The 23,132-nt window shown below is 38.9% G+C and overlaps 1 protein-coding gene across 2 annotated transcripts in view; it reads right to left on the bottom strand.

The window, feature by feature from the left end:
- Positions 1–602: 602 nt before the first annotated feature.
- clstn2a (calsyntenin 2a) overlaps positions 603–23,132 on the bottom strand; it is a 537,584-nt gene continuing 515,054 nt past the window's right edge. For both annotated transcript variants that reach the window (XM_059948013.1, XM_059948017.1), the window contains 2 exons: positions 13,247–13,431; positions 603–3,090 (listed from right to left, as the gene is read on the bottom strand). In XM_059948013.1, coding sequence (XP_059803996.1) covers positions 2,896–3,090; positions 13,247–13,431 — 380 coding nt within the window. In that variant the 3' untranslated portion in view covers positions 603–2,895. The remainder of the gene's footprint in view (positions 3,091–13,246; positions 13,432–23,132) is intronic.

Here is a 23,132-nt window from a genome sequence, read left to right as displayed (position 1 = left end):
TCACACAATCTAGATCCACTTAGAGGCCCTAGAATATTTATTTTATCTTATTTTATTTGTAACCAACCAAAAAAAAACTGTGCTGAATATCAATACTTGCAAGACTGATGTCAAGCATGAGATCTATTAAGAAACATTGAGTCTCTGCCCTCCTGTATGTTTCAAAAGTGAGCACTTGAAAAAAAAAACTCCACTACTGTCTCCACAAATCCTGCATTTCATTGGCAGGAGAGGTGTATCAATGTCAATGTCTTCTCCCAGGCCAACATTCTTAGCATAAAACTTTAATTGAGCTCAGCAAAAGGACACATATTATCCACCTAGCTGCTTTGTCAAGCATCCCTTGTGCCATCTGTGACAGTCTATGGATCCACCTTGAAACCATGGAACTGGAATGTTATCTCAATCCTGAGGGACTACAAAAGAATAGAACAGTAGCATGGTGGTGCTGTAGTTGGTATTGCCACTGAAAAGCTCTAGAGACATGAGTTTAATGCTAACTTATAGTAAGTTTTGCATATTGTTCCTATGACTTTATGGGTTACTGCCTTCCGCAACTCCCCCCACCCCCCCCCCCCACTCGGTACCCAGGACCCTCTCTCTCTCCTCTATGTTCTAAGAAACAACAGTAGGTGGGTTAATTGGCTGATGTAAAGTAGCATTGGTGGGCCGTGGGAGAATCAGGTGGGTGTTGATGGGACATGTGGGATCATAGGGAAATGCGATTGACGGGAATGCTCTGAGAGCCAGCATAATCGCGAGAGCAAAAGATCTCCCAGGTAATAAGAAGATATTTGACAGACTGTTTTACCAGTACAGCAATAAACCAAATTTGCCTCCATGAATAGCAGCTGTTCCTTGGTGTAAATTAATGTATAATTGCCATTTAAAAGTTAACATTTTTATCTCTACTACAATTTGTAGTGTTGTTGGAGGATTTATAATCAACATCCTTTTCTCCCTTATGTTCTCTACTGAACATTAATTTCAACAGTATCGGCTAAAGTTACAGTGTTTACTGACAAACAATGAATTATTCTTTCAGAGTCATGTGACACTTAACGTTCTGGGACTTAGAAAAATAAATCACAAGATGAAACCTTCAGTAATATCAATGAACAATGACCAAGGTGATTCTTGATTATGTACATTGAATATATTTGACAAAACTACAAACACACACTTCATAGAATGTGCAAAACATGCTAACTCATATTCTTCAATCCAGCGAACTAAATGGGAAATAATAAGTTATGATATATTTCTGATTCCAATTATCTATATTGACTTAACTTTCCAGTTTAATGCTTCAACTTTTGCTTCAGTAATTAAACAATTATAATTCTATATATATTTCATAGATTTAAATGATCCTGGTGTCAAAGAAATCAGATTGTAACAAAGAAAATTCATTTGCAATATTTCCTAAGCTTAATGAGAACAGCAATGTAAAGAGAAAAAGGACAATGCATTGATCAACATGTAAACGGCTGGAATGAGAACAGATGAAGTTAAAAAATAAGTCAAAGCTCAACTTGCTTGGTAAGGTTACTTGAGCCTCTCTGATATTTTATCCCAATGCTTTAGTTACTTTTCTGCTTATTAGCTTAACAGTGCTATAAAGCTCAGATTCTGGAATCTGTCAAAATCAATTCTTTAATGTCATGCATCATCAAAGCAACCATAAAATGTGGTGGACTGGCAACAAAGTTACAAAAGTCAGATCCACAGTTCTTAATAAAATGGATGCTCAAATTATACAACTGAATTTGGAGAGTGCAAGGCACAGATTTGACCAGATATTAAGTTTTAAACGCAGCCTGATCCTGGCATGACCATATCTGAATACAAACCAAATCAAGCCTAAAAACTTTTTAAATACATAAGCAATCAAAACTTAACACAGAATCAGGTCCCTTTGGCTGAGTGTGTGGAGTCAAAGTTCTATTGTATGCTATAGAAGGTTTTGATACTAAACTTCATTTTCAAAGTGAAAAAAGTTGGTTTAGGACTTTTTCTTTTATTGAATTTTGGGAAATAATGAAATTATTATATTATCAATCATTATCCAACTCTAGCTCTTCTTCATGTAAATCATCAGGTTAAGAGATTAACCCTTGCACGTTACAAGAAAAAGTAGCTACTTGGTAAAGTTTTTACTTGAACTTATAAAATATGTCAAACAAACACTTTATCACTTCCTTAGATTAAATATGTTTACACTCTCCTGTAAATGAAACATGTGTCCAGCACTTTCTTTGTGAAAAATATGTCTTGTTAAACTTAATAAAGAAAGTCTGCTATCTCAAGCAATGGTTTATTTGCATCTCAGTGGAGATGTCACTGGAGGAAAAACCATGTTTGTGATTCAAAGGTTATGCAAATTAAACATTATTTAATCTTCTTCTCAACATAAAACCTTAGAGCAGACATAATCTGAGCAACTGCTTTCTTTTGCTTAATTTAAACATGGTATTTACATCATGAAATATAAAATTTGTCTTTTCATTTTTAACTTTCTCTCTTTGCCCTATTTCAGCATGACCCATCAGAGAAAGTTTATTTTTATTTCAAATAAATAAATAAAGTACTTCAGAAAAATTCAAATTACAGATACTGATACATGATTTCACAAAGTTAATAGTTCTTGGTGCAAAGATAGAACATTCGGGTAACCACACAATGAACACCCAGATATAACAAAATAAATACAGGCAATATAACTAATGTCAACTCTTGGACCCAGATATGCCACTGCAAATCACTTAATAATTTGGTGAACAACTCAGAAGTTCTTCATACCCTACTCACCATCAACAGTATTCTAAATAATTCTGATTATACCACTTTGCTGGACATCAAAATCTCATTTGTGATTTATGAGATCTGCAGCCTTTAATAGGGAAGTGTTGAATCATCCCATTCTAGCTGTTCCCTCCTGGTAACATTTTGCTGATCTTCCTCATGCTCGGCTTCTTCCTCTTCCTCGCTCTCCTCTGAATCAGCACTTGTAATGTCATCCTCCTCACCTTCCTCCTCCTCCTCCTCTTCTTCACTCTCCTGCTCACTGTGCGCAAGGTCTTCATAGTTCTGAACAAAATAATGAACAGGAGAACAGGTACTTTAGTTAAGCTTGTGGAAATGTTCAGTAAATTATGTCCTGTCAGTGAAAAATTGCAAATTCTACTCAAACAGATTTCATGTGTAGGGTATGTAATGTCCCTTACCAATTTCATATACATTTAATGGCCAGTTTATTAGATACACTTGCTCATTAATACAAAAATCTTAATACATAAAAGCATGGTCATGAGATTCAGTTGTTGTTCAGACCAAACATCAGAATGAGCAAGAATTGTGATCTAAGTAATTTTGACCATAGAATGATTTCTGGTGCCAAGTGGTTATCTCAGAAACTGCTGACCTCCTGGGATTTTCACACACAACGATCTCTAGAGTTTGCAGAGACTGATGCGGAAAACAGAAGAAACCATCCAGTGAGCGGCAGTTTGGTGAGTAAAAATGCCTTGTTAATGAGAAGTCAAAGCAGAATGGTCAGACTGGTTCAAGCTGACAGGAAGGCGGCAGTGAATCAAATAACCACGTGTTACAACAGTAATGTGCAGAGCAGCATCGCTGAATGCACAACGCATTAAACATTTAAGTGGATGGGCATACAGAAATACACTCAGTGGCCAATTTATTAGATACAGGAGGTACCTAATAAAGTGGCTACTGGATGTATATGCCTGTTCAAAGAGAAGTAAAGCTGTATCTTCCACATATGTCCTGGCAAATATAAAAGACTTAGACAAATTCAGAAATTCAAAACTGTCAATTTGTGCTGCTACTGGACGGCACATAGGATTCTACTGACAATCTCTGTCCTGCTGAAGTTCCCTAGGATTTACATTAGGGAAATAACCTTTGGGACCATCAACCATGTTGCACTCAGAGCGTCAGAACCTTCTGACTTCAATGCAGATTGTTGCCACAAATTAGGAGGTAAAAGAGAAGGCAAATTACTTTTTAAAAGATCTTCTGCTTTAGTTTCATAGTTTTGATTATAACTTTTCAGGTGAATTCAGAGTTTGTTTAAAATATTTTTATTTGTTTCCAATCTGATAGTAATTAACAAACTCTGACAGATACATTTAAGAACTGTTAAATTACCCTTGGATCTTTGACAAATGGCAAAACCATGGTTCAGACTTATTTGCTGTTAAAAGTTTTCAAAGGCATTCTAGGGAAGTGGGGGATCTCATTTAAAAGATGGTACTCTATTGGGATTGCTATCAGGAGAGAAAATCTGCCATCCTTGCATTGATCAATTACAGAAGTTTCTCCAGGACCATAGCAACATTAAGTCCTCAATTCTTACATGCTTTCTGCAATGTCCTAGCAAGCCACTTAGTTGTTCAACCTAAGAGTCATTGAAGATTTCTAGTGATACCTAGAGGAAAAGGATAAACTGTTTTTAATGGCTTAGAATTAGTTGTCAGTGTAAGGCAACAATGCGCTGAACTTGAAAGAACCCTGACACAAATGTCGATTGCTCATTTTAGGATGGATTTCAGCCTCTGCAATAACATTTTTGCCACATGTTAGTTCAAGGACATTCAACCTATCAAACAAACTAAGAAGCCAATTCCATTAAATAATTAACAGAAATCACAAACTAGAAACTAGCACCAATTTTCAAGAAACTTTTCAGTATTGCACGCAGCTACACAAAGATCAGAACATATACATGCAATTAAGGTAAAAATCTTAAGCACAAACAATCTTCAATATTAAATATTTTAAATCTATGAGATTTCTTTTAATCAGAAAATTCATGCATCTGAACTCTAGCTTTCAGGGCCAGTGAAGTTGTTAAGTAATGGCTGTAATTCAGTACACCATCGTAAACAAAACCACACCATATTGCAACAAAGCATTACACTTTTAGAATTTTTATTATTCAAAAAGTTAGCAATCAGCTTAAGCTCTTGGATATGGATGCCTGCTTATTTTGGATTCCTGCTCTTGATTGTGCAAGTGCATATTCCTAAATCTGTTCTTGGATTTGCACTGCTTGTACCAGTGAATGCTGATCAATATTCTGACTGCACATTTTGATCTCAAAGTCAAAGTCAAAGTACATTTATTATCAAAGTATGTCTGCAGTGTAGAATGCTGAGATTTGTCTTCCCGCAGGCGACCACAAAACATCAAACACCCTGTAAGCAAAAGAAAAACAAATCGCACAAATGGGAAAAAAACAAGCAAATAACACACGGAATATTAAACATTAAACCACAGACATGTTGAAACAGCCCAGGAATGTTCAGTTTAGTTTAGTTCATTTCAATTTAGTGCTGTGTCATTCATTGACTGCAGACTGCACAGCCAGTCCATTCTGATCAAAATCCCACAAAATACCAATCAAAAATGAGTAATCAGAAACCAGTAACATAAATAACATGAAATGCAGAGACCAATCCACAAACTGCATCGATTAAACTGTTATGAATGTGAAGCAACTCTGAGGGGCCGAAGGGTACAAAGTCACCCCCTCCTTTTTGAGAATCGCAAGATCGCTTTTATTTCGGGTCTAGGACCCAGGAAGTGAGAGAGAGACACCCAGAATACACAAGGTTTGGAATGTGTCCTGACATCAGCGGAACGGAGCCACTGATAACGGCCATTGTCTCTTGGAGACGGAATTGTGTATGGAGTACTGTACTATTCATTGAAGCTCCTCAGGGGACAACCAGAGTTATCTGGGTGAGGGATTGCATCATCCCAACCTGATTGACATCTGAGACCCCGTGAGTAAGGATAAAAGAGGGGTCTGGGGAACAACCCCTTTAGACGCACCAGGAGAAACGCTAGGGATCCTGTGATAGCATTTTATAGTGAAAGCTGGTGGGGGCTCGTGTGTGTCCTTCCCTTGCCTGGGTGGCGGGCTCACCACGGAAGAACGGTTTAGCTAAAGGAGAGGCCACACTTGAATGGCCACGGCAATGAGACACCTTATGGATAGAAATCATAAAGGAAGGTTGGAAAAACCCGTAGCGGTATATGTTCTCATTATCTCTCTCTCTCTCTCTCTCTCTCTCTCTCTCTCTCTCTCTCTCTCTCTCTCTCTCTCTCTCTCTCTCTCTCTCTCCAACAAAGTGCAACAGAGCGACAACCAAAAGACGGTAGCTTGTGGAACTGCAGTGAACTTTATATTTCTATCCGACAATACATTATCCCCTACACAATGATAGAGCTATTTCTTATTGATTATTATTATACCCGCACTTTTAGATTTAGTATTGATGATGTATATTATCTGTATATTTACATTGATATTATTTTTGTGTATTTTTACTAATAAATACTGCTAAAAATAGTATCATCAGATTTCAACAGATGTCTCTATCTTTGCTGGGATGTGACCCAGTTATGGGGTTCATAACAACATGGGGGCTCGTCCGGGATTTGATACCAAATTGGAGGGCCAGTAAATCGGGCTTTTAAGTCCAAACTTGGATTGGGTTGTGCGGGTAACCAGATGGGAAACCAGCAAAGATGGACATAGCCAAATTTATAAAAACCCGACTCTGGAGGCGCTAGAGGCTGCCACAAAGTCGGACTTGATAAATATTGCTAAAGGACTAAATCTCGCAGAGGTGAGGTTGTCAATGTAAAAGCGGGAGGTGCGGAGGGCCATAACTCAGTATTATATTGTGAAGAATGTGTTTTCGGCTGAGGTATTGGAAAATATCCCTGACAAGGTACCAGCTAGTGGGACGGCTCAGTTAGAGTTGGAGAAATTGAGGCTGGATGCGGAACAGAGGTAAAGGGAGTATGAGCTCCAGCTAAAGGAGTTAGAGCTGAAAAGGGAGCAGGAAAGAGCTGAAAAGCAGAGGGAGCATGAAATTAAGTTAAAACAGCTGGAAGCAGCTGAAAAGTAGAAGGAAAGAGCTGAAAAGGAGAGGGAAAGAGCTGAAAACCAAAGGGAGAAGGAGAAACAGAGGCAACATGAGATGGACCTGGAGAAGTTAAGGCAAGAGCGAAGAGCTCAAGGGCCAGACCGAGAGGAGTGGTTTAATGTTAGTAGGGAGTTTAGGTTAGTACCTCCATTCGAGGAGACAGATGTTGATAGTTATTTCTTGCATTTTGAAAAGGTGGAGTGAGTCAGAAGTGGCCCAGAGATCAGTGGGTGGCGTTGTTACAAAGTGTGTTAAAAGGGGAGGCACAACGGGCATATGCGGCGTTGTCCATGGAGGAGGAGGAGTCTGAGAATTATGAGGGAGTTAAAGAGGCCATTCTTCAGGCCTATGAATTGGTACCTGAGTCCTATAGACAAAAGTTCAGAAATTTAACGAAAGGGTGGAATCAGATGTATGCAGAGTTTGCCTATGAGAAGGGTGTGCTCTTGGATCATTGGTGTGCAGCAGAAATGGTGGAAGAAGATTTTCGGCGTCTCAGGGAGTTAATTCTGATTGAGGAATTTAAAGGTTGTGTTTCGGATGATATCCGGATGTATTTGAACGAGAAGCCGAATAAGTCCATATCTGAATTTGTTAGGTTCACAGATGAATATGCCGACAAAGTGCAACACAGCGACAACCAAAAGACGGCAGCTTGTGGAACTGCAGTGAACTTTATATTTCTATCAGACAATACATTATCCCCCTAGACAACGATAGAGCTTATTTCTTATTGATTATTATTATACCCACACTTTTAGATTTAGTATTGACGACGTATATTATCTGTATATTTGCATTGATATTATTTTTGTGTATTTTTACTAATAAATACTGCTAAAAGTAGTATCATCAGACTTCAACGGACGTCTCTATCTTTGCTGGTAAGTGACCCAGTTACGGGGTTCATAACAAAACTTTGCCCAGGACTCAAGACTCCTGCACCTTCCCCTGGCAGTAGTGAGCAAGAAAGAGAAAGGGAGAGAGAAACCGGTCCATTTCAAGCCCCTTCCTCCAGCAGCAGCGAGCAACAGGTAGAACGAGACCAGTTTAATACAGGCAGACGGTGCTGATCACCATCATTCGCCTGGGTTCACGCTCCTCCATTAGGACACACAATCCATTCTCAGTCATGTCGAATTCCCTCGGAGACAGTAAAGGCAGCAGATGGTTCAGTTATCCCAAAAGTACAATATCAAAATGTAAATTATGGGCTCTAATCGCAGAGTGATTAGTTGTAGAAGTATATTTAAAAGAAGAAGTACTTTTGTGAACTGTCTGCTGCCATCCTATTAACTATTAATTAGCTAATAATTTGTTTTATCTGTATGAAAACATTGGACTCATCATTTCAAATATGTTTTAATGTGATAAGCTTGCAAATCTACTTTTAGAGAATGCATCAACATGTTCATTCCTAATTTATTTTAAGTAATTTACTCCACTCCCATATTACAGATGCATTTCCATGCTATATCACAGAATGTGGCTTCTGTGAATTAACTGTGTAAAATAAATATCAATGCAATTTTATTGTGGCATGGAGTGGGGAAAAAATCTTTCACTAATCACATGTGGTTAATTTTAAACTACTGCACCAGTGAATGTTAGAAACAACTGAAAAGAAATTACCATCAGCAAATGCTTAATATAAATAAGCTAATTTTAGTCATGGGGATTTGGACATATATCAATTAACTAGTTTCCTAATTATCAATGATTATAGTTCCAATTAACTGGAAGCTGGTGATATGTGGAGTAACAATTAACCCAATATGTTTCGCTGAACACCTATGCCAGAGAAAGCAGGATCTCCCAGTGGCCACACATTTTAATTCCGCGTCCCATTCCCATTCTGATATGTTTATCCTTGGCCTCCTCTACTGTCAAGATGAATCCACACTCAGGTTGGAGGAACAACACCTTATATACCGGCTGGGTAGCCTCCAACCTGATGGCATGAACATTGATTTCTTTAACTTCCATTACTGCCCCTCCTGCCCTTCTTACCCCATCCCTGACATATTTAGTTGTTTGTTTTTTTTTCCTCTCTCTCTGCCCATCACCCTTCCTGTTCTCCATCTCCCTCTGGAGCTCCCCCCACCTTCTTTCTCCTGTGGCCTCCCGTCCCATGATCCTCTCCCTTCTCCAGCTCTGTATCACTTTCACCAATCACCTTTCCAGCTCTTAGCTTCATCCTACCCCCTCCGGTCTTCTCCTATCATTTCGCATTTCCCCCTCCCCCCACTACTTTCAAATCTCTTAGTATCTCTCCTTTCAGTTAGTCTGATGAAGGGTCTCGGCCCAAAACGTTGACAGTGCTTCTCCTATAGATGCTGCCTGGCCTGCTGTGTTCGACCAGCATTTTGTGTGTGTTGTTGTTTGAATTTCCAGCATCTGCAGATTTCCTCGTGTTAACCCAATATGCATTTTTTAAATCACAAATGGAGACTTATTTCTATTCTAATTATTATTCATTTGACTATTCAAAAATATAGGAGGGATTGTTCTCTCCGTTCTTCACTCATCACTGTCCTCTGTATGATTATCTTCATCCTGGCGGTACTTATGACATGGAGATACATCATATTAATCCAGTAGGACTTCAATGGCCCTGCAGCATTGGGGTGCGTTCTTTTAAAATTGGGGTTATACTTAATGTGAGGGATAGTATTGCAAGCTGAAGGAACTTTGAACTGTACTTGGCAGTAAAATTACCTAACACCTCGACAGTTTCACTTGGTTACAAGTTTCTTACTAAAATTTAAACCACTATCATTAGGTTTTGATTACTGTAAGTCAGTCAAACAATATTTAAATTTCCTTTTGGCTTTTCAGTTTATTTTTACACAGCTCATGAATGAGTTTAGCTATCTCAGTATATTTTATGGCAAGTATATCTGTGAGTCAACAGATGCTTTTAAAACATTATTGGAATACTTAAAGTTGATTGTCATTTGTTCTTGACTTATAAAAATATAACCTGGATACACTGCCATTCAGATTATTTCAGCTATACTAATGTACTGTTGGTTTAGCAGTGATGGCCTCATTAATACTTCGTACTTCACAATGGTACATATATTAATATTGTTATTATTGCTGAGTGTTTCCAGTGTTCACTATTTTCACTTCAGATTACTAGAATCAGCTTTCTTTTATTGTTTTCATTTACTTCCCTGTTCTCTCAGTACATTTGCTTAGAATTTTTAAAGGGCCTACTAAAACAACATTAGTGTAGGTGGCAGATCAACATTGTCCACTTGCCCTGCAAAGTTTTACAAGGAACACCACATGAACGATGACATCATCACGGCATTCCTGATATGGAAATTGCACAATTGCACCAGGGCTACAAAACTGACAAATAGAACGGCTTGGCTAAATTTGAAAATGAGTGTGACATCACCTGGAAATTGCTACAAACTTTATTTACTCCGGGCTAACTCTGTTTTCAGTTTCTTATCACCGAAACAGAGCACGTTATGTTCAAATCCTCAAAGTTGGAAGTACATTTATTATCAAAGTATGAACACCATATACAACCTTGAGATTCCTCTTCATGTATGCGGTCACAAAACAAAGAAGCACAATAGAATTCACGATAAAACGCCTTGTCACAATGACATCATAAATCCAATCCACAGAACACGAAACGCAGAGCCCCTGAAGGTAAGGCCACAGCCATGTAGCCAGTTCAACGCTGCAATCGGTCCAAGAGTACAACAGCTGCAGCCAGTAGCGGCAGAGCCAATTTCAGTGCTGAGACAAGTGCTGATGGCTGCAGGCCACAGGGGCAGAATCAGTTCAGCACTGAGGTGAGTAAAGCCTCCCATAGTAGTAAGCTGAACACCAGTTCATCCTCCGCCTTCAGTCTCCATGCCTTAATCTTTCTAATCTGCCTTGATGTTTAAATCAGTCAAATATTGGTTTGCTATCCACTCTTGGGCCTAGGACCCACCGCTTCAGTCTGTCCCCAAGTCTGCTCCAGCAATGGCTGGCGCAGCTGTACCTGCTATTCTGAGAGACCAGTTTGTGGAATATTTCAGGATATCACAAAAACTCCAGCTTGTATGGATGGTTTAAAATTATACTTCCCAGAGGGAAGGTGCAGGTAACAGTGATCACTGTCTCGAAAAAAATATTATTTAGTAGAATTGTTAGTAGTTTTGTTTGGTCCCTGCTAAGTAATGCATTGCGGGATATATACATCCCAAAGAGAAAGAAGTATTCTAAAGGCAAGATGACACAACTGTGGCTAACAAGAGAAGTCAAAGCCAACATAAAAGCTAAAGAGAGGGCAAAAATTAGTAGGAAGTTAGAGGATTGGCAAGCTTTTAAAAATTTACAGAAGGCAACTAAAAAAGTAATTAGGATGGAAAAGATGCTATACGAAGGGAAGCTAGCCTACAATATTAGAGAGGATACCAAATGTTGCTTCAGATACATAAAGTGTAAAAGAGAGGATATTGGTTCACTGAGAAATTATGTTTGAAAGGTGGTAATGGGGGAACAAGGAAGGAGTGGGCAAACTGAATAAATACTTTGCACCAGTCTTCCTGTGGAATACACCAGCAGTATCAGGAGTGTCAGGGGGCAGAAGTGTGTGAAGTTGCCATTTCTAGGGAGAAGGCTGTTGGGAAACATAAAGGTCTGAAGGTTGATAGGTCACCTGGAGCAGATGGTATACGCCCTAGGGTTCTGAAAGAGGTGGATGAAGAGATTAAGAAGGCATTAGTAATGATCTTTCTATAATCATTTGATTCTGGCATAGTTCCGCAGGAACGAAAAATTGTAAATGACACTCCACTCTTCAAGATGGGAGAGAGACAGAAGAAAAGATATTATACATCAGTTAGCCTGACCTCAATGGTTGGGAAGATGTTGGAGTTGATTGTTAACGATGTGTTTTCAGGGTACTTGGAGGCAAATAATAAAAAATGCCATAGTCAGTGTGGTTTATTTAAGGGAAAATCTTGCCCGATAAATCTTTGAGAAAATAACAAACAGGATAGGTAAAGGAGAATCAGTGAATGTTCTGTACTTGGATTTTCAGAGCCCTTTAACAAGGTGCCTCACATGAGGCTGCTAAACAAATTAAGAGTCTGTGGTATTGCAGGAAAGATAGTAGCATGGATAAAGCAATGGCTGTTCGGCAGGAGGCCGAGAGTGGGAATATAGGAAGCCTTTTCTTGTTGGCTGCCGTTGACCAGGGTTGTTCCACAGGGGTCTGTGTTGGGACCACTTCTTTTTACATTGTATGTTAATGACTTGGATAACAGAATTCATTGCTTTGTGGCAAAGTTTGCAGATGATACAAAGGTAGGTGGAGGGGCAGATAGGTTTGAGGAAGTAGAGAGGCTACAGAAGGATTTAGACAGATTGAGAGAGTGGGCAGAGAAGCGGTAGGTGGAATACAGTGTTAGGAAGTGTAAGGTCATGCACTTTGATAGAAGAAACAAAGGGCAGACAATTTTCTAAGTGGAGAGAAAATTCAAAAATCTGAGATGCAAAGGAACTAGTGATTCTTTGTGCAGGATCCCCTAAAGGGTAAGTTGCAGGCTGGATCAGTGGTGAGGAAGACAAACGCAATGTTAACATTCATTTCAAGAGCACTGGAGTATAAAAGCAAGGACGTGATGTTGAGTCTTTACAAAGCACTGGTGAGGCCTCACTTGGAGTATTGTGAGCAGTTTTGGGCCACTTATCTAAGAACAGATGTGCTAACATTGGAGAGGGTTCAGAGGAAGTTCACAAAAATGATTCTGTGTCTGAAAGGCTTGTCATATGCAAAACATTTGATGGCTCTGGGCCTGTACTCACTGGAATTCAGAGGAATGAGGGGTGACCAATCGAATGCTGAGAAGCCTCAATAGAGTGGATGTGGAGAGGATGTTTCCTATGGTGAGATAGTCCAAGACCAGAAGACTCAGTCTCAGAATAGAGGGGTGACCTTTAATGATGATGAGGAGTGAGAGAGGTGAATCTGTGGAAATTGTTGCCACAGGTGGGTCTGGAGGCCAAGTCATGGGGTATATTTAAGGGAAAGTTTGATAGATTCTTGTTTAGTCACAGCATGAAGGGATATGGGGAGAAGGTATGTGATTAGAGCTGAGATGGGAAATAGATCAGTCACAGTGAAATAACAGAGAAATAGGATAGACCAAATGGCCTAATTCTGCTCCTATAACTTATAGTCTTATGGCCTCCCAAGCACCATCTTCAGAATGTGATTAAATTTGCATGTAAATATTTTTAAGCTATCATTTTAAATGACTCACCTCCATTGGATTAACGGTGATGGTGAGAGCAGAGTCATCCCAATCCATTTCATTTTCTTTCCCACTCTCGTTTTCACGACTGGTGCGCTGGAAGGCTGTTCGGATCCTGAAGACCCCCAGAACAATTATCAAGACTAGGAAGCTAATACACACAACTATGACGATAGTTGCAGCACTTGGAATAGCTAAAAATAAAAAAAAAACTTAGTTATAGAGAATGAAAAGAAAAGAAAAAATGTAAAACTTTAAACTTGAAGAAGCTGTAATCTTAAATCAGTTGATAACTTGCATTTGGTTTGAAGGAAGACAGTCACGCTTTTTTAGTAGGAACTGGCTTTGATAACTATGTCATTTCATAAGCAAGAGATAAAAGAGGTCTGGCTTATAATTCAAATATTCATAATGAATTATAAAATATATACTGTAACTGTGCACTACTAGGTTAACACATGAGACAATTGCTAATTTTCAAACCAACATCCCATGCAATTCCATCCTTGCATTTAACTTGGACAAACTCTCTCTCTCTCACTGAAATTTGGTTCTGGGTAAATCCCACAAGGTAGTAAACCTAAGGAATTTAGGATTAGTTTCCTCTTAAAATCTACTTTACCTGCTTATGTGGTAAGCAACTTACGCAGCATGTATTGTGGTAATGCTGGTACTGTGCTGTTGTTGTTTGCTATCCACTAATCTATCAAATATGTGGTGATTTTCTGTAATCCCTCTTTAGTCTCAACCGTGGTGATCTGAGCGTGGTTCATGCAAAAGCAAACAGGGGAATTTTCCAGGAAAGATCAGCCATTCTAATTAATTCTGCATTATTAAATCCATCAAATTTTCTAACTCAACAAAAATACATTAAACCCCCCAAAGTGTAAAAAGTTGCTGTGCACAGGATTTCCACTTGATTTGTAGAAGCGTTTAGAAAGGACTAGGAGCAAGTGTGCGAGGTTGAGTAAGAATGACTGTGAATGATGGGAGTGAGGTGAGAAACAGGCAGATATACCACGTGTATGCACAAGATAAGTGAACAGGAGGACACCTGAGCATGAATACCAAGTGACAGCAGTATCACGAAAGAACTAACAAAGTGTGCTTCTTTGACTGTGAAGTGCTTTAAGGCATTGTAATTTCAAAGAATAAATGGAAGTGCTTATTAAAAATAATTTTTAAAAAAACTGGATTAGATATCAAATATTGCAGGCTCTTTTGCAAAACATGCACAAAGACTATCTTAATTGTTAAACAGTGAATTAAGTGAGATGTATAGCAGAAAAATCAATATCATAACATTATTTTGTTAATGGATAGACAAATTAGATATTTGAAAAGATTACAGTTTGTTGCAATGCAGTAATATAAATGTTTAGAGAAACTCATGCTATAAGTCATGAGCAAAGTAAGAAAAAGGGAGAGGAGGAGGAGGAAACAAAGAGGAGTGAAGGATAAAAGGGCAGTGCAAAACAAAGGGGGCATGGTACGGATTGATTAAAGGAGAATATTGATTAAAGGGATATTCAAAGTTCAAAGCACATTTATTATCAAAGTACATATATGTCACCATATACAAACCTGATATTCATTTTTCTGTGGGCATACTCAACCAATCCAAAACAGAATCAATGAAAGACCACACCAACTTGGGCATTCAACCAGTGTGCAAATGACAACAAATTGTGCAAATACAAAAAAAAGAAATAACAACAACAACAACAACAACAACAACAACAACAACAACAACAATAATAATAATAATAATAATAATAATAATAATAATAATAATAATAAATAAGCAATAAATATTGAGAACATGAGATGAAGAGTCCATAACACCATAAGACATAGGATGACAACTAGGCCATTCAGCCAGTTGAGTCCTTGAAAGTGAGTCTATAGGTTGTAGGATCATTTCAGTGATAGGCAAAGAAGTTGAGAGGAGTTATGCCCTTTGTTTCAAGAGCCTAATGATTGAGGGGTAATCATTACTCCTGAAAAGTGATGTGAGTCCTAAGGCTCCCGTACCATCTTCCTGATGGCAGCAGTGAGAAGAGAGCATAGCTTAGGCGGTGGGAGTCCCTGATGATGAATGCTGCGGCAATGCTCTGTGTAGATATGCTCAATGAGGCTTTCTCCATGATGGACCGGACTGCATCCGCTACTTTTTGTAGGGTTTTTCATTCAAGGGCATTGGTGTTTCCATACCAGTCTGTGATTCAGTCAGTCAATATACTTGCCATCACACATCTATGGAAGTTTGACAAAGTTTTAGATGTTATGCTGAATCTTTGCAAGCTCCTAAGGAAGTAGAAGTACTGATATGCTTTCTTCATAATTGTACTAACTGGTCCTCTGAAATGATAACATTGAGGAATTTAAAGTTGCTGACCCTCACCACATCTGATCTTCCAATGAGAACTGGCTCATGAACCTCTGGTTTCCTCCTCCTTAAGTCAATAATCAGCACCTTGATCTTGCTGATATTGAGTAAGAGTTTGTCGTGGTGGCACCACTCTGCCAACTTTTCAATGTCCCTCCTATATGCTAATTCATCACCACCTTTGATTCAGCCTACAACATTGGTGTCATCAGAAAACTTGAATATGGCACTGGAGCTCTGCTTCACCACACATTCATAAGTGCCAATCAGAATTGACTGGAATCTGCAAGTGAGGAAATCAAGGATCATATTGCACAGGGAGGTATTGAGGCCAAGGTCTTGAAGCTTACTGATTAGTTCTGAGGGGAAGATGGTATTGAATGCTGAGGTATAGTTGATAATGAGCACCCTAATGTGTGTGTCTTTGTTATCCAGATTTTTCAGGATTAACTGAAGAGCCAATGAGATGGTAACTGCTGTGGACCTATTGCACCAGGAGGCAAATTGGAGTGGATTGAAGTTGCTTCTCAGGCAGGAGTTGATATGTTTCATCACCAACCTCTCAAAACACTTCATCACTGTGGATGCAAGTGGTACTGGACAATAGTCATTGAGGCAGGTTACCATGCTCTTCTTAGGTACTAGCATAAGTGACATAGTATAAGTGTTTAAAGGGAGGGGAAAATTGACTGATGGCATGATCCCTTGATGGGATGGGGTTGTTTGGGAGGAGGATGCAGTATCTCTTTGTAAACACTTGCAAGGATGGGTTGCCAAAATGAGAATGGTGATTCAGATTCAGTTTATTGTCATTTAAAAACCACAAATGCAATGCAGTTAAAAAATGAGACAACGTTCCTCCAGAATGATATCAACAAAGCACATGACAAAATAGACTACACCAGAAAATCCACATAACATTTGGCAATCCCCAATCCAGAGTCCAGAGAGACTGCTGCATATTAATATCGTGCTACCATCTTAGTGCATTTCCCAGAAAGGAGCTCCAAATCCACCAGACAAAACAAGACCAAAAACTAAAGCTACAAGACCTGCACAAAACCACATAGCTACAACACATAATTACAACAGTGCAAACAATACCATAATTTGATTAAAAAACAGACCGTGGCCACGGTAAAAATAGTCCAAAGATGTTAAAAGACTATAAGTTCGAAAGAAACCACCACACAGTTTCCACAATTCCTCAGGGTCCCGATAGACTCATCATCCCATGCAGGCAGCAGAAGGGAGTACCCCCGCTATGGACAGTGTCTTTTGACCATTTTCAAAAGTAATCTTTGAAGATTTGGAAACAGGCTGGAGAAAAGTTCCCCGCTACTCTTCTTTGAAGCAGATTAAATATTTCACTTGCCTTTTCTTTGTATAAACCTAGTTAAAATGGGGATAGGATGTTTATCACCAGTTATCTGCCTGACAGGGATGATTTCTATGGATATGAAAGGCTAAAAGCCATATAACAAACAGTCAGGCTTGTTTCACACAAATCTTCAAGGGTTTCAGAAAAAAGAATTATAATTACTAGGCCCTTTTGGAATGAACCGAGGAAAGATCTTAAGGAACTTGAATTACAAGCTCAATAAAAGACAGTACAAAGTAAAATTTTGATGTCATATATTACAAAGATTCACAATTTAAAGAGAGGAAATGGTACAATTTACAATTCTCTGATTTACAGTGCGACAGTCTTTTAGAATTGTGAAATATATGACTCAAATTATACCTGCAATTTTGCAATCATTTTTGGGACTGTTAACTATATATTACATTTACCACTGAAAATGACTGTCACATCACCATTCACAAGTATCCACAATATTGCAGATACTGAGACTTCCTAAATTGTTTTTACCTTGGTGGACTTGGGCAGCAAAAGATTATTCAGTACCTGACAAATGACAACCTAATTTCTGACTATTTTATCATGTTGCGCAATTGTACAGGATAATTAGATTTTTAAATACACATTCAGCTCTTTATTTTAGTTTCTTTTTAAGTGAGCAATTATAATGAAAACTCGTATTTATAAAGTGGCTTACTTTAGTTAGGCATCCTAAGACACTTCAGAAGAGAACTATCAAACTACATTTGATATCACGACACACAAAGAGATATCTGAAGTAAATTTTAAGGAGTATTATAAAACAGGAAAGAGAGGTAGAGTTTTATACAGTTTATTATCTAAGTTCAATCACCACTTGTCAAATAATGAAAATCTGTTATATTATAGTGGATAAAATTGACGGAGTACAGAAATGATAAAGGACTCGAGCATGAAAGTTGCCAAGGAGAGGGAGATGATGATTTGGAAAGCCTGTTATTATTGCAATATGTTCAACTTTTAACCAAAATAAAATTAGAGAATATTTCTGCTTATCCTGTGCTGAATATTTAACAAGCAACTAGATTTATTTCAAAAAGGTGAGAAACCTGGGAGGCAGAGACTGATGAATTGCAGTGCCGATGAAACCTGATAGAGCCCTGAATTTCTTGCCAGCTTGTTGTTGATCCGCTCAAAAGATAATGACCTAACGCTTGTCAAGAAAGAAAAGCCACTGCAGTAACTCTCTGGATACATTGGGGCATACAAGGATGGAATCAGGAGAGTAGGCTTTGCTAATACAAATAAAAAATAGAAAATACTCAGGAGGTCAACCAAACATGCAGATTGGGAAACTGCTGATGTTTTGGGTTGAAAGCCTGATCTGTTGAGTATTTTCAGCACTTCTTGTTTCCATTATAGGTCTCCAGCACTGCAGCTTTACTTTTGATATTTTTCCACTGAATATCCTCTCACTTGCCATGACAAAGGCAGAAAGAATTGGGAGAGAAAATTGTTGTGGTCAACTATGTCAGTCAGAATGATGTGGAAGCAGATGGCATCAGGGTACCATTATTTATAATTAGTAACGTTCAAACTTTTTTTGGAAATTCAGTTGGAGAAATGGAGTGGAGAGACAATGAGTATGGATCTGGGGTTAGATAATTTATTCTAGGAATTTGGAGGGGAATGACAAATGTGAAATGCTAAATTTTACTGAGGCAAGGGGTATGACGAGGGAAGGACAGAAGAAGTCATTGGTAGATCAAGGGCTGCTGTGGTGCAGCAGGTGAAACGACTGGCTTGTAGGTCCAAAGACACAGGATAAATCCAGGTGCTGGATTTTTCAAGTTTTCCTTGTGACACTATAGGTTTCTTCCTGGTCTTCCAGTTTCCTGCTACAACCCAAAGGCACGCAGGTAGTCACTATAAATTGCCCTTTTATCATGTGGTGTGTGTGTGTTGGAGAATCTGGGTGGGTGGGATGGGGCTGGTTGAATTGGCATGACCCTGAGCAGAAGGACACACTTAGTATCAGAGTAAATGGGAGTGGTGATATTTGGTCTGGACTTGGTGGACCAAACAGCCTGCTTCTGCGGACTATCAGACAACATTGGAGGCTAGTAGTTGGCTAAACTGGCGTTGTAGGTGTAGGAAATGATACTATTAGTGAGAAGGTGAGCGCAGATGGCTTAAGAGATGAGAAGATTGAAAACAGAGTGAGTGACTAAGAACTAACATATCATGTTATAGAACTTGAGAAAAATATGACTATTTTCCAAATAGTATAATTTTGAATTGTCATGGAGGCAACAATTTCAAAAGTCATCCATAACCTAATTACGGTTGGTTGGTCCTTCATCTTCAAACTGAGAGTCCATGGAATTAGATGCCATCTTTTTAACAGTTGAACTGCCTAAGTTCAGATGCTTCCACCTCGTGCAACATGACTGGTATTGACAGCAGATCCATATATAGCCTGCAATTTTCTTCCATTATTTAGGGTTAGGATTTGTAGGCTCTGTGGATCAACAGTCTGTCCCTCAGATGTTTCCCGGAATTGGTTATCCTAGTGTCACTTGATCTATTCTCAGTTGGTCATCCAGTTGAAAGCTGCTCGCAGTTGACCTTTGGGTCATTTTCTGCTTCCTCCATGAGGAGCAGCCTTCCCTCTGCTTTACCATGCAGTTATAAGGGGAAAATGGTGAACACAGGGAAACAATTTGGGGGAAACTATTATTCCAGGTAGCACAGATTATTATTGTAGAATGCATGAAGTTTTACTTCTTTTAACTTAGTGGTTTTATTTCATTAAATATTTTGTCAGTTTGGCCTCCAACTTGTGAATTTTAACAGTCTGTGCTGCGGGACTATGAGAATCATCTTGAAAGGCAAGAGAACAACGTGTATTGTCAGAATGATAAGCATCACTCTCTGCTACTCATTTTGTTATTGAACTTGGGAATAGTGAGGTAAGAGTAACCTTGTGAATACAGCTATATTTGTATGATGTTTTTGTTGTTGTTTCTCCATGTGGGTGATGTTAGCTTTTGTGGGGGAGGGGTTAGACCAAAAGACCACAAGACATAGGAGCAGAATTTGGCCATTTGGCCCATTGAGTCTGTTCTGCCATTTCATCGTGGATGATCCATTTTCCCTCTTAGCCCAATCTCTTGCCTTCTCATGGTATCTCTTCGTGCCCTGACCAATCAAGAATGTATCATCCTCTGTCTTAAATAAGCATAAAGACGTGGCCTCTGCAATTTCCTGTGGCAAAGAATTCCACATATTCACCACACTCTGACTAATGAATGTCTTCCTTAACTTGTTCAAAAAGGACATCCCTCTATTCTGAGGCTGTGCCATCTGGTCTAAGACTCTCCCACCATAGGAAACATCCTCTCCACACATCTAGTCTATCAAGGCCTTTCACCACTTGATAGGTTTCAATAAGGTCACCATTGATTCTTCTGAACTCTAGTGAATACAAGCCCTGATCTATATGACAACCCATTCAATCCTGGAATCATTTCATGAACTACCTTTGAACCCTCTCCAGTTTCAGCACATCCTTTCTTAGATAAGGGATATAAACCTGCTTACAATACAAATCAGGCCTCACCAGTACTTTATAAAGTTTCAACATTACATCATTGCTTTGATATTTGAGTCTACTTGAAATGAATGCTAACATTGCATTTGCCTTCCTCGTCACAAACTCAACCTGCAAGTTAAACTTTAGGGAATCCTGCACAAGGACTTACAAGTCCCTTTGCACCTCAGATTATTGTATTTTCTCTCCATTTACAAAATAGTCAGCCTTTTCATTTCTTCTACCAAATTGCATGACCATATACTTCCCAAGACTGTATTCCACCTGCCACTTCTTTGCCCTTTCTCCTAATCTGTCTAAGTCCTTCTGTAGCCTCTCTACTTTATCAAAACTACCCTTCATATCATCTGCAAACTTTGTAACAAAGCCACCAATTCCATCACCTAAATCATTGACATATAACAGAAAAAAGTATTGGTCCCAACAAGGACCACTATGGAACATTACTAGTCATTAGCAGCCATCCAGAAAAGCCTCCCTTTATTTTCACTCTTCCCCTCCTGCTAATCAGTTACTGTTTTATCCATGCTAGAATCTTTACTGTAATGCTATGGGCTTGTAGCTTGTTAAGCAGCCTCATGCATGGCACCTTGTCAAAGGTCTTCTGAAAATCCAAGCACACAACATCAACTGATTCTCCTTTGTCTATCCTGCATGTTATACCTTCAAAGAATTCCAACAGATCGGTCAGGAAGGATTTTCCCTTGAGGAAACTATGCTGATAATGGCATTTTTTATCATCTGTCTCCAAGTACTCCAAACTGCATCTTTAACCATAAACTTCAACACCTTCCCAACCATTGTGATCAGAATAACTGGTCTATAATTTTCTTTCTTCTGCCTCTCTCCCTTTTTGAAGAGTGGAGTGACATTTACAATTTTCCAGTCTTCAGGAACCATTAGGGAATCTAATGATTCTAGAAATATTATTACTAATGCCCCTATGATCTCTTCAGCTACCTCTTTCAGAACTTTGGGGTGCACACCGCCTGGTCCAGGTGACTTAACTACCATCATTCCTCCAGTTTCCCAAGAATCTTCAGTCTAGTTATGGTAACTTAACATACTGTATGCCTCTTAACACCTGGGACATCCACCATACTGCTGGTGTTTTCCACAGTGAAGACTGATGGAAAATATTATTCAGATCATCTGCTGTTTTGTCGTTCCCACATTACTGCCTCACCAGTATTATTTTCTAGCTGTCTGATATCCACTCTCACCTCTCTTATACACTTCATGTATCTGATGAAACTTTTGGTATCCTCTTTGATATTATTGTCTAGCTTACTTTTGTGCTCCATCTTTACCTTCGTAATGACTTTTTAGTTGCCTTCTATTGGTTTTTAAAAGCTTCCCAATCCTCTAACTTCCCATTAATCTTTACTTTATTATATGCCCTCTCTTTAGCTTTTTTGTTGGCTTTGACTTCTCTTGTTAGCCATGATTGTATGATCTTTTCTTTAGAATACTTCTTCCTCTTTGGGATGTTAATATTCCATGTCTTTCAAGTTGCTTCCAGAAATTCCAGCCATTGCTGTTCTGCCATTATCACTGCCAGTGTTCTTTTCCAATCAACTTTGACCAACTCCACTCTAATACTGAGACATCTAACTTTAGCTTCTCCTTATTGAATTTCAGGGTGAATTCAATCACATTATGATCACTTGCCCCAAAAGATTCCTTTACCTTAGGTTGCCTAATCAATTATGGTTCATTGCCCAAACCAGAATATCTGATCCTCTAGTGGGCTAAACCATGAGCTGCTCTTAAAAGCCATCTTTTAGGCACTCTAGAAAATCCCCCTCCTGTAATTCAGCTCCAACCTGTTTCCCTGTATATTGAAGTCCCCCTGACTATTGTAACATTGCCTTTTCAGCTTGCATTTTCTAACTCCCATTGTAATTTGTAGGCCACATCCTTTCTACTGTTTGGTGGGACTGTATACACCTCCCATCAGTCTTTTTACCCGTGCAGTTCCTTAGCTCTATCCACATTGATTCACCACCTTCTGACCCTATGTTGCCTCTTTCTAATGATTTGATTTCCTGTTTTACCAACAGAGCAATACCACCCCCTCTGCCTTCCTGCCTGTCCTTTTGGTACAATGTGTATCCTCGGACATTATGTTTCCAGCTATAATCTTTCAGCCATGATTCATTGATGCTTACATCATATCTGCCAATCTGCAACTGTGTTGCAAAGTCATCTTCCTTTTTCCATATACTGCGTGCAACCTTTTTTGATTTTATTGCACCATGCTCAACCTTTTGATTCCTAACTTTGTCTGAGATCTTACCAACATCTGCCTCCACAACCTTTCCACTAACTGTTCTGGCACTCAAGTTCCCATCCCCATAGCTCTAGTCTGAACCCCACCATGTAGAATTAATAACCCTTCCTGCTAGGTTATTAGTCATCCTCCTGTTCAGTTGCAATCTGTCCCTTCCGTACACATCCCATCTTCCCTGTAAAAGAGACCAATGATCAAAAAGTCTTATGCTCTCCCTTCTACACCAACTCCTTAGCCACGTGTTAAATTGTATGATCT

Source organism: Hypanus sabinus, chromosome 2 (assembly GCF_030144855.1).
Source record: "Hypanus sabinus isolate sHypSab1 chromosome 2, sHypSab1.hap1, whole genome shotgun sequence".
NCBI lineage: Eukaryota > Metazoa > Chordata > Chondrichthyes > Myliobatiformes > Dasyatidae > Hypanus > Hypanus sabinus.
This window is presented reverse-complemented; position numbering and strand designations above follow the sequence as displayed.